Consider the following 11580-nt stretch of genomic DNA (forward strand, 5'->3'; position numbering starts at 1 on the left):
CCTAAAAGAATTGAACAAGATTCTCAGAATAATAATCTAGATGTTCCTAGTTCTTCTAAGAAGAAGAAAAAGAAGAATGATAGGACTTTGCAAACTTCTAGTGAACCTAATGTAGAAACACCTGAGAATCCTAATAATACTTCTATCTCTGATGCTGAAACACAATCCGGAGATGAACATGAACCTGATGATAATGCTAATAATGATGTTCATATAGATGCTCAACCTAGTAATAACAATGATATAGAAATTGAACCTGCTGTTGATCTTGATAACCCACAATCAAGAAACCAACGTTATGATAAGAGAGATTTTGTTGCTAGGAAGCATGGTAAAGAAAGAGAACCATGGGTTCAGAAATCCATGCCCTTTCCTCCTAAACCATCCAAGTCAAAGGATGATTAGGATTTTGAGCACTTTGCTGAAATGATTAGACCTATTTTCTTATGTATGCGCTTAACTGATATGCTTAAAACAAACCCTTATGCTAAATATATGAAAGATATCATCACTAATAAGAGGAAAATACCTAAAACTGAGATTTCCACCATGCTTGCCAACTATACCTTCAAGGGTGGAATACCTAAGAAACTTGGTGATCCCGGAGTACCCACTATACCTTGCTCTATTAAAAGAAATTATGTTAAAACTGCTTGATGTGATCTTTCAAGCCGGTGTATAGTAGCCGGTGTATGAATTATGTTATGCTCTAAAGAGATTCTCAACAAAAGACTAGAAATTTCCGCAGCAACACGTGGGGTATCTATTAGTCATAAAAAAATTCTCTACTCCTATGAAAGACCCAGTTGATGATGATGGTGTGTCTGCCATCCGTCATTTCTAACCATCTTGTCTGCATCTAGCGCATGTGACGCAAGCTGTCATATTTTTTGTGAAATGACCCCTGCCACTCTGCTCTACATTTGCAGAAAAACCCTTAGTCTCTCCACACATCCCCGTCCCCCCCCCCCCACCTCATTCAAACATATATGAGGAATAAATTTTGGGCGAAATCTAACATGCTTTTAGTGATATATATATACCAAAAAATAGAGTGATTTTCTTTCAAGTTCGCGACACATGCATTAGTTTATTTTGGATGCGTTGCAACCCAAGGGCACTTTGCTAGTCAATTTAAGAAGGCACATTGGTGTGTACGAACTTACTCTTTCACTTATTTGCTTTGGGCGTTCATGCATGTGGTTATTCCTCTAGCCTCTCGTATATATCCACACCTGTGACATGTTCCGCCAGAAGAAGCTCGCCACCGGTGTTGAATGTGGTTGTCGACGCCATCTTGAGACGACAGATCATCTCGTCTTTGGGTACTCTGTCGCCCGTTTGAGGGGGGAGGGGGGTGGGGACCTTGCTGCAATGGTTAGGGACATCCATGCTTTTCATTATGTCATCGTCGGTTCATGTCCATGATGTTGCCGCCCTTAGAAATCTATGAACGATGTCGTCAACTGGGGATCTGCATGGAGAAGCTTTGCCTAGATGACATGACTTTGTGGTAATCATGCCTCATTTGCGCAACGCAAATGCTTGGCCCGCATGCTTGTCCTCCCGCCAACAACGACCTCCCGTTCAATCGTCTTTTTTTCTGAGCGAAAGCCATCCGGCTAGCTTTATTTATGGTAAAAACAGATACATCTTTCAACAAGAAGGACAAAGAAAAGCTAGGGTGTTCATAGAGCTTCAGTAACTTGAATATGGTCAGATTGTAAATACAATTTTATGGTGTCCCATCTGTTGAGCCAGCAGAAGACAATCTCTATCAGCGTCATTGATGTATTAGGTTTCGTGGCCGTCTTCTACTCCCTCCGTTCGAAAAAACTTGTCATCAAAATGAAAAAAAAAGGGTGTATCTAAAACTAAAATACATCTAGATACATTGATGACAAGTATTTCTGGACGAAGGGAGTACCACTGTCCTGAAACACGCGCGAATGTATCCCGTAAACATTTGATGTCGTTCCTTTGATGAACTGCATTGGAGTCCATGTCAAAGGAAAAAAAAACGGACTGCAAGGAAAACCAAAGGAAAACTAAATCGAGTCCGGCAAGGTACCAAAGGAAAAGAACCGAGTGGAACCGTGTAACCGGTTACTACCCGTAAACGGCAAACTGGCAAGCAGCAAACACAAAACAGAAGTGCACGTCTGCGCCGCAAAGGAACGCCAATCCGAACTCACCCACAGCCCGCCCCGCCAGGCAGATCCCAGACGGAGATCACGCCCCGTCCGATCCGCCCGCGACCTTTCCCCCCCACCCCGCCCCGCCCGTCGGCGGCTGTCTGCGCCGCCGTCCGCCGGCGGCGTCGCTTCCCGAGTCCAACAACCCCCCAACTGGCCGCGCGTCTCCAATTCCCCACTGACGCCCAAATCATCGCGCCCCCGACAGGCGCGGGGATGAACCGGATCCCGTCCGTCTCGCTGCGGGGCGACCCGGCCGAGGCGGGCGCGGCGGCGCCCGACCCCGCGGCGCTGGCGCGGTGGGCGCGGGCCTTCTGCATCATCCGCTTCGACCTGGAGCGCGGGCAGCTGGTCGAGGCCTGCTTCCCGCCGGACGCGCTCGCCCACGGCGGCCTCGACCGCCTCGTCGCCTTCTCCTCCTTCCCGGACTCCATGTCCCACCACCTCCCGCGCCACCGCTCCTCCGTCCACGACTCGCTCTTCTCCTTCCGTCTCCCGGACCCCTCCCCGCCCGCGGCGGGCTCCCGCCGCGGCTTCCTCTACGGCTTCGTCTTCAACCGCCAGCGCCAGGACGAGCGCCTCCCCCGCGGCGGCGAGCAGAAGTCCGTTGTCATACTTTCACACGCGCCCTACTCTTCCCTCTTCCGCCTGCTGCTGCAGATCCTTGGCCCCCTCTGCTTCGACATAGGCCACACTGCGCTGACAATGGTGGCGTCGCACGTTGCTGCCTGGCCGGCGCCATCGCCAGGGTGCCCCATGGAGCTCCCCATTGGCAGCGCAGCGCTGCGGGTGCACCTTCCGCCCGTGGCCGACGACCCTGGGCCGCCGCCTGCGCTGTTGCCGGCGAACCCCTCGGTGCCGTACGGGCTCTTCCACGATGCTGACCTGTTTGCTTCGTTTCGTGGCTTGCTCCTGCACCTGTGGACTCTTTGGGAACTCATGGTTGTTGGAGAACCCATACTGGTTGTGGCGCCATCACCACCTCAGTGCTCCGAGGCTGTGGCTGGGCTTGTTAGCCTTGTTGCTCCAATCTTGTATAGTGTGGACTTCAGGCCGTACTTTACTATTCATGATCCGGACTTCGCTCGCCTTAATGCACTTGCAGAAGGTGAGGTGTTCCCACCGATGGTGCTCGGGGTGACGAACTTGTTTTTCCTGAGGAGTCTTAAGAGTGTTCCAAATGTGGTGTCCGTGGGAAGCCCGAATCCAAATTCTACTAGGGTGCTCCCAGCAGGTGGGCAATCACCAGCATCACCAAATGGATCCAATGGGACACCTGTGAGGCTCAAACTCGACAAACTTGCAATCAATAAGTTTTCGCCCACTAGTCTATTGAATTCAATCAAGTTGAGAAGAGAAGGCCCTCTTTCCCTCATGACAGAGCATAAAGAGGCGCTATGGAGCACATATGTGCCAACTACAAAGCCTGACACCTCTGTTCTAAATAGACTCATTGATGCCGGTGTGTCACCGAGAATTGAGGAGTCCATGTCAGTCGTCAACAATGAGATATTGAGGCGGCATTTCTTGGAGCTAACGACCAACTTCCTTTCGCCTTTTGGGCCATATCTGAGAACTACGACACCACTGGAAGGGAGTTCTCCATTCGTTGATCCACCATTACTTCCACCATTTCACGCAGATGAGTTTGTCAATGGTTTGGCTTCTAGAGGTCCAGGGAAATTTTTGTCGAAAAGGATGAAGTCCAATTGGTTGGATTTATATAGGTAAGCCAGAACCATATTTGTTTGGCAAAACATTTTATGAATTTTTAGTTTGAATTACTTCGCAAAACAGGGATTCACAAGCTAACTTTTTCATTTTTGTTTCACCACTGATCTTTATCAGAAAATTCTTGGAAGGTCCGAACTTCATGCGTTGGTTCCGACAAAGACGTTCTGCTGCAGAGCAAGATCAGCTAAGGTTATGGAGACAAGCTCGCATGAATGTTGATATCGAGAAGTTAATGTCAAAGATGTCTGAGTTGGAGAGGATTGATTCTTTTAATGTTATTGAACGGTATCTTCTCAAAGAGATGGAGGTAATATTTGTTCTGATGCTTTCTTAAGTTAACTGTCACTTGCAAAAACAAATAAATCCTAATAGTTATGGAGATTTAAGTAAGAAATCCTTAATAGTAGTCGTTTTCTGTTAGGACAAACTACAAAGATAAGCTCACGAACAACTCACATTATTATTGATAATTCAGTATATGTGGCTATGTGCATAACTAAGACAGATCGATCTGAATCATAAGCTTTTTCTTTTGACAAGGACTGCCTACACCTGCTATAGGCTTTAGGCCAGCACGAACCAAGCAGGATGAATGCCTCAGTTCGACGGGCACATAAAGGAAGTTAAGGGAAATAGGATAGCCATTTTGGAGATGACACTTTAGGAAGTTATGATAAGATCTTTAAAGTACTTCTAAGTTGCAAGAAGACTTCTATCCGTGTAGGACACTAGCAGCCTGCCAGGTCACCACGATGGAGATCGAAAAGAGAGTTGGAGTTTGTTTAGTTGAGGAAGATTTTGAGTTGGTTATCAATGCATGGGTCTCCAATTAAGCTAATTCCAGTTGGTTTAGTCATGGAGTCTAGTACTGGTCAAGGCTGTGCTATACAAGCAAGCTGATGTATCTTTTGATCGATCAAAACAAAGAATCAATAGTGTAAGTCTAAATAGCCTCAGAGCCTCACTGCCACGGTAGGGATTAGGCCCTGCGGTGATTAAATTAGGGTGAGTGCCCACTGTTTTTTAGTCGCGCGATTAGTCGCGACTAGTCTGCCAGGGTTGACTCAAACCCTCGGCTAGTCACGAGTCACTACCCCAGAACGACTCATCGACTCGAAAAACCTTGCCTCGATCTTTGTCCTTCGGACCCTTGTCCTACCAAAATCCATATCAAAATTAGAATTACGCTTGAGGTCCTATTGGTGAGATAGGATGCAACCTAACATGTATGAACCTAACATATCTGTTATGCCTTGTGCTTATGTCTACTTCCTTGGTTTGACTGAATTATCCTTTCCTCTTATGACACATTGAACTTTAGGAACTAAACTTTGTAAGTTCGGTAATGATATGTTTATAATGATTATTTGAGTGATTCCATAGTTTACTTTTCTATAGCATAGGGCTAAATGCCGTAATACTCAGCAGCTCTCCTAAAAAAATGATTCAGATCACTGAGACTTGCCACATATACTAAAAGGAACACGACTGGTTTTCTTGCATTTAATCAGATGCACCTTAATACTTCATGCAATACATGCAATTTCCTGTAATAAAATCCAATGAGGCTCCTACTTTGTAGTGCACACCAATATGTACTCTATTATGAGTTTGCCATTTAATTAGCTTACAGGAATGCTGCACCAGAAAACATTAATCAGTCTATGGTGAACTACAGATTAACTAGGATTTGATCATTTTGAGTATGAACTATTCTGGCATATGAATTCGGGTTTAGTTGAACCAACCACATGTTTTGTGTGACTGGTTTTCTTGATGTTTTCTTGCAAGAAATCAAACCGACTGGCGATGGAATAGAGTTAAATGTTAAAGTCATGAGGTTTAGCGTAACATGACTGCACTGGGATTTTGTTCTGTCTTTTCCTGCGAATAACCGCCTTCGGTAGTCGGTAGTGACGGCATTGGATTTTGATGTGATAAACAATAAAGCATTACAAGTGTATAACTTTTTTGCTGAATAGTGGCGTGACACTAATAATATCCTTCGGTAATTAGGGCTGTTTGATTCCAGTCTACCATTCTCTCTCCTGTATATGATAGACTGGAGGGATGCATGCGCGTGAACGGTTGAAGATTTACACCTTATATTATTAGTTTTGACAGCCTAACCTCAAGAATTTTGATTTACTGTAACAGCCCCCATGATATAGTTCATTACAACAAGAGGGGCCTTGTCATTGTTTAGTGATATATATTTAAAAGTTGCATGTTAAAATGTTTCATCATATAGGGATCCATAGGAATATCTTGGACAGTAGCTTGTTCAACATACCTATTCTGCCCTCAATGTTTTGTTGAAAACATCCTGATGTTTATTTTCCAATTTCTGCTGTCAGAATTCTCGGACAGGTACTGCTGAATCATTGGCAGCATGCCAGAAACTGAAGGCAGACCTTCAAGCAGCATTCAGTGTCCTCCCAAAGGACATGCAGCAGCTGCTGCTTTCCAACCCTAAACGAGCCGTGCTTCTTCAAGCCAGCCAAGAAAAGGTCTCAGGACTTGGGGACGTTGTCTCCCAGACAAGTTTGTAGCAGTTCTCTTTTTCTGTGTAATATTAATATTACAATTCTTTTATCCACAGAGTAAAAAATTCACACGATTTTTTATACATGGGTGCTGGCCTGCTGGGTTTGACTCACTTTTATCCACAAAGTCTAAAATTTACACGTCTTTTTCATATATACATGGTTGCCGGATTTGACTCAAAATGTTCATATTTACCTTTGTGTCTCACTTTGTATGATTTCACTAAAAAAGGTTTCATTGAAGAAATAGTAACATAACTAAATGATTTATTGTCTTGGTTCCTTTTTCATCTGCGGAAACTATACAGCTTAAGAAATCATATTTTACATTTCGTAACTGCCCTCAGCATCCTCCATTAAAAATAAACAGGCATGGTTATTCAGAATTTCAGATTGAGGATCTTAAGGAGAGATGTTAATGGTTGGTCTTATAGCTGGATGCCCATCAAATTATTGGTAACTTGCTATTTTGCCCTTCCAATATAGTGATGAACCCATACATCCTCAGCTGTGGGATCAATTGCTGAGTGGCAAAAAAGATTTCCCTTTCATCCTTTAGCGAACTTTTTTTCTGGCTCATTCATGTTGATGTATGAATGCTGACATGGTATTCTCAGCTAGAAAGCAATGATGCTAAGCTGCAGGTCCATCAGGATTAAGGGCATGTTTATTCGCAGACCACACGTTGCCAATGCCAGACCTTATTGGCAGCATGCTTTCTTCAATGGAAATGGATAAATTTTGAGAGCTGGTGTTACCGATCCTATTTTTGTTGCATATTGTACAAGTTTGTTGGAGCATTAGAAGTTCAGAACCAACTAAAAAAGACTGATGAAGATTTTCTACGAAGCCTGTATCTGAATGTAGGTTTACCTTCTATTCGTTGTTGACGATGCTACTTATGTTACAGTTGTGTGCATTAGTGTTTTACTGTAAGTGGTGAACTGTCAGTTTGGACGGTTAGTTTCTCCGACCCTTTTATGGCCTGGTGTATTTGCGCCTGTTTCTACATTCGCCCAACAAGTCTTTTCAGAAGACTCGTGACACATGAGAAGTAAAAAGAAACTCAGGAGTGATGTTTTCACATGCAACAGCGAGACTCTTGTAGGGTTGGAGATGCAGAGCCCAGAATCTAACATGGTTTATGCGTTAAATTTATAGATCAAAGAATCACAACTAAATCAATATTACTCCCTCCGTTCTGAAATATTTGTCTTTCTAGAGCTTTTAACAAGTGACTATATACAAAACAAAATGGGTGAATCTACACTCTAAAATATGTCTACGTACCTCCATATATTGTAGTCCATTTGAAACGTCTAGAAAGACAAATATTTAGGGACGGAGGGAGTACTTCCTAAAGAAACATTGTGATTTGATTTAAGGTATGGCACATCCATGCAGCCCAAGCCATACACCAAACAAATCACAACAAAGAAAATTAGTACAAAGTTGAGTCGTCTATTTTAAAACGGAAGGAATATAACGAAGCACATAGTGTTGTTCATTCCAGCCAGAACAGTCCAGCAGTCTCCAGCTGCCATACATGGATGATGCTATAAATCCTCAACATACATCAAAGGCCCCTCGATTAGTTCAGTAAACCTACCATATTACTCCCTCCGTTCCAAAATTGTCTTGTTGTATTTCAAATTTGAACTAAAACTATGACAAATATTTTGAAACAGAGGGAGTAGTTTGCATTCTTATATGGCTCAAAGATGCACAACCACACCGTTTTTAAGCTAGCGCTAACCACTACTCCCTCCGTTCCTAAATATTTGTCTTTCTAGAGATTTGAACAAGTGACTACATACGGAGCAAAATGAGTGAATCTATACTCTAAAATATGTCTACATACATCCGTATGTGGTAGACCATTTGAAACCACTAAAAAGACAAATATTTAGGAACGAAGGAAGTACAAACCAAACGTTGCACGCAGACACAAATCAATCAACGCTTTATCTATGCTGCAGAAATTCATTTGGAACAAGCAGAGAAAAAAAATAGCCAATGAATAACTAACCAGGCTAGAAGTGTATACATCCAACATTCCTACTTCGTAAAAAATACTCCCTCTGTCCGGAAATACTTGTCATCAAAATGGATAAACGGGGATGTATCTAGACGTATTTTAATTTTAAATACATCTCTTTTCATCCATTTTGATGACAAGTATTTCCGGACGGAGGAAGTATATCATTACCCGATCAATGACTGACATAGCAAGCAGCACAAAGGGCACGAACGACAAGACCAGCAGTTGATTCAAGATCGAAAACAACAAGAACAGCACATAGATAAATTAGATAAATGCTCCCTCCAACCAAAAGCGCTAAGCTGTCATACTACAATCATATCTTGAGCATGCACCGGAACCCTAGACCAAGTTTTCAAAAGAGACAGCGCTCAACATCCAGCAGGAACATTACATCAAGATACTTAAAACTCTGACAGTTCTGGCAAGCTTAAACAAGCAGTCAGCCGATTCATGGCACTTCAGCAGTACCTACACTTCTTCTTTGACCGCAGCTGAAAAGAATTGGTTGGAGAAGCAACACATTAGATCAAAGGTGGTATGGAAAACAGCTAAAAAAAGGTGGCATGGAATAAGAACAATGTAGGAACAAAGCTTAACCTATTTCTATCAGTAGTACTAGTAATATCTCCCAAGTGAACATGAGAAGATGTATAGCACACAGCAGTACGACACACACAACAAACTAAATCAGGGATAACATAAAACCATATATACTCCCTCCGTTCGGAATTACTTGTCTCGAAAATGGATGTATCTAAAACTATATTTTAGTTTTAGATACATCCATTTTCGAGACAAGTAATTCCGAACGGAGGGAGTAGTAGATTTGAGAAACCAATTAAGATCTAATGCTAGCTCATCATGGTCACATTTGGCCATCTTTCTTCGAGAACATAATCATGTTGGGTTATCATCACTAAGGAGAACACATGAATGATGCTACCCTAGATATGGAGTAAGTTTGATTATTCGATCATAAGAGAAAGTCACACCTGGTTGCTGTGGCCACACTTCTTCTTGCGGCAACTCTTGGCCTTGGGAGGCAGGCGTGAATAGCACCTGCAACACAAAATGGTGAAAAAGGTTACCTACATCACAAGCACAATATATCTTCTAAGCGAAGGTATGAGACAGAACATGCATGATCAACTAAGCACTTCAGGTACCAGATAGCAGTAATAGTAAACAGTTACTACATGACACATCGTCCACAAAGAATCAGCACACTTATTGCAGGAAACAGTTATCCAAATCAGCAGTTTATACTTTTAACTGTGAGGTTTTTCATGTATTGTGACTGGCCTAATTAACTGTCATTCCTGCAAGCGCAAGGCAATCAACCATCAAACCACTGAACCAGCTTGAGAAGATGAAGAGACAACAAGCAAATGGAACACAAGTACATGGACAATTAACAGTGCAGAAATCATGTGCCACCAGTGGGAACTGATGAACCAAGAAACATGGCAGATGACACTAAAGATGCTTCTTTTTTGTATCAACTATCACATTTCAGCATCTGGATTGAAGGGACTGAACAAAATGACACATCATAGTAGTCATCACATAAATAAGTATTGCATCCCACTGGTTCTATCAATAACATTCCTTGGCTACTGACTATACTGTAAATAATTCAGATATACTGCATTACAGACATGCAAACCATGCCCTTCTATGACTAGTGGCTACACCAGCAAAGCAGCAATTTTTATCAAACGGGAGACTGCCGCACATCCAGCATGCATGCAAATCATAACCTTGTTCCATTACTAAACACACAAAGCAGCAATATTTATCGGACAAGAGACTGTCGCACATGCAGGTGTATATACCAACAAAAGCTAGGTAATTTGTTTGAGAAACAGGTGCAGGGGTTTATGCATTACTTGCGGCAGATGAGCTTGCCCTGGTTGTACTTCTGAGCGAGGGCCTTGAGGTTGGGCTCGATCATGCAGCCGCCCCCGCGGAGGCGAAGCACGAGGTGGATCGTGGACTCCTTCTGAATGTTGTAGTCGGCCAGGGTGCGGCCGTCGTCCAGCTGCTTCCCCGCGAAGATGAGGCGCTGCTGGTCCGGAGGGATGCCTGCGATCGATCCAAAACACGCCACAGAGCGGATCAACCAAAGCCAAAATCCAAAAAACGTTGGATTCAGCCTCGATGCTGGAGGAAAGGGAGGGCGACGGGGCGGGAAGAACGGCCCGTACCTTCCTTGTCCTGGATCTTGGCCTTGACGGCGTCGATGGTGTCGCTGCTCTCGACCTCGAGGGTGATGGTCTTCCCCGTCAGCGTCTTCACGAAGATCTGCATCTCGTCGGTCCTCCTCTCCCGCCGCTTCGCCTGTTCCTGCTTCCTCCTTCGCGAGCTCTACGGAACTGAAGGGGGGAGGGAGACAGTGGTGGGTGGTCTGCACTCTGAACTCTGGAGGCGGCGGTGGGGAGGGGAGGGTGGGGTCGTCCTTATATAGCCGGCGGCCACGCCCACCCGCTGCGTTAGCTAGCGAAACCCTACCTGCCGGAGTTGCAGTCCGGCGCTCTAATGGTGGCGCGCCAATCGCAAATTTCGTACTGCGTGTGAGACCTTTACTAGTGCTAATTGCTCCGTTTACCGAGACGGTAATCGCTTGCCGTCACTACTCACTAGACGGCGACGTCTGCCTCGGCCCATATCGATGGCCCAGCCCATACAGCTGTGCTGCGGCCAACTGGCAGTACGTCACGTTTCGTCTCTTTGACCAAGGTTGAGGAGGAGCGGGGAGGCTTCTAGAGACAAACCAATCGAATGGGTAGGGTGGAGCTGCTGGTAGATCAACGGTGCTTGATGCGTGGAAAGTAAAAAAAAAAAGAAGCCTCTAGCGTGTTCTAGAGCTTAATCAAATCAAATGTCGCTTTTCTATGGTTTTCAGGGCATTTGTAGCACATCCCAATTTGAAGGCGAAATTTCATTTTGAGGGATTAGGCTTCTTCTAGCAGACCCTCTAGATCGTATTTTCCCTAACAATTTAACTTTTCCCACGGAACATAGCCTCACCTCCTCACTTTTTCTCCAACTAGAGAAAGTC

The 11580-nt window shown here is 44.2% G+C and overlaps 2 protein-coding genes across 2 annotated transcripts; one reads left to right on the forward strand and one right to left on the reverse strand.

The window, feature by feature from the left end:
• Nucleotides 1-2181: 2181 nt before the first annotated feature.
• On the forward strand, nucleotides 2182-6594 carry LOC123092702 (protein DENND6B). Its single transcript, XM_044514523.1, has 3 exons — nucleotides 2182-3922; nucleotides 4044-4236; nucleotides 6287-6594. Exons 1-3 carry the CDS (start codon nucleotides 2412-2414, stop codon nucleotides 6479-6481), a joined length of 1899 nt encoding a protein of 632 aa, XP_044370458.1. The 5' UTR covers nucleotides 2182-2411; the 3' UTR covers nucleotides 6482-6594.
• A 2151-nt stretch (nucleotides 6595-8745) lies between these two features.
• On the reverse strand, nucleotides 8746-10969 carry LOC123092703 (ubiquitin). Its single transcript, XM_044514524.1, has 4 exons — nucleotides 10727-10969; nucleotides 10409-10604; nucleotides 9512-9578; nucleotides 8746-9010 (listed from the first exon to the last, which is right to left on the reverse strand). Exons 1-4 carry the CDS (start codon nucleotides 10827-10829, stop codon nucleotides 8978-8980), a joined length of 399 nt encoding a protein of 132 aa, XP_044370459.1. The 5' UTR covers nucleotides 10830-10969; the 3' UTR covers nucleotides 8746-8977.
• Nucleotides 10970-11580: the final 611 nt, after the last annotated feature.

The sequence above is a fragment of the Triticum aestivum genome, chromosome 4B (assembly GCF_018294505.1).
Source record: "Triticum aestivum cultivar Chinese Spring chromosome 4B, IWGSC CS RefSeq v2.1, whole genome shotgun sequence".
Lineage (NCBI taxonomy): Eukaryota > Viridiplantae > Streptophyta > Magnoliopsida > Poales > Poaceae > Triticum > Triticum aestivum.

What these genes read in the sequence shown, in the direction of transcription:
- LOC123092702 (XM_044514523.1), top strand. Translation starts at nt 2,412, where the DNA reads ATGAACCGGATCCCGTCCGTCTCGCTGCGGGGCGACCCGGCCGAGGCG. An exon ending in AATTGGTTGGATTTATATAG is followed by an intron (nt 3,923 to 4,043) that starts GTAAGCCAGAAC and finishes GATCTTTATCAG; the next exon opens with AAAATTCTTGGAAGGTCCGA. An exon ending in ATCTTCTCAAAGAGATGGAG is followed by an intron (nt 4,237 to 6,286) that starts GTAATATTTGTT and finishes TTCTGCTGTCAG; the next exon opens with AATTCTCGGACAGGTACTGC.
- LOC123092703 (XM_044514524.1), bottom strand. Translation starts at nt 10,829, where the DNA reads ATGCAGATCTTCGTGAAGACGCTGACGGGGAAGACCATCACCCTCGAG. An exon ending in GGCAAGCTCATCTGCCGCAA is followed by an intron (nt 9,579 to 10,408) that starts GTAATGCATAAA and finishes TTTGTGTTGCAG; the next exon opens with GTGCTATTCACGCCTGCCTC. An exon ending in AGTGTGGCCACAGCAACCAG is followed by an intron (nt 9,011 to 9,511) that starts GTGTGACTTTCT and finishes AATTCTTTTCAG; the next exon opens with CTGCGGTCAAAGAAGAAGTG.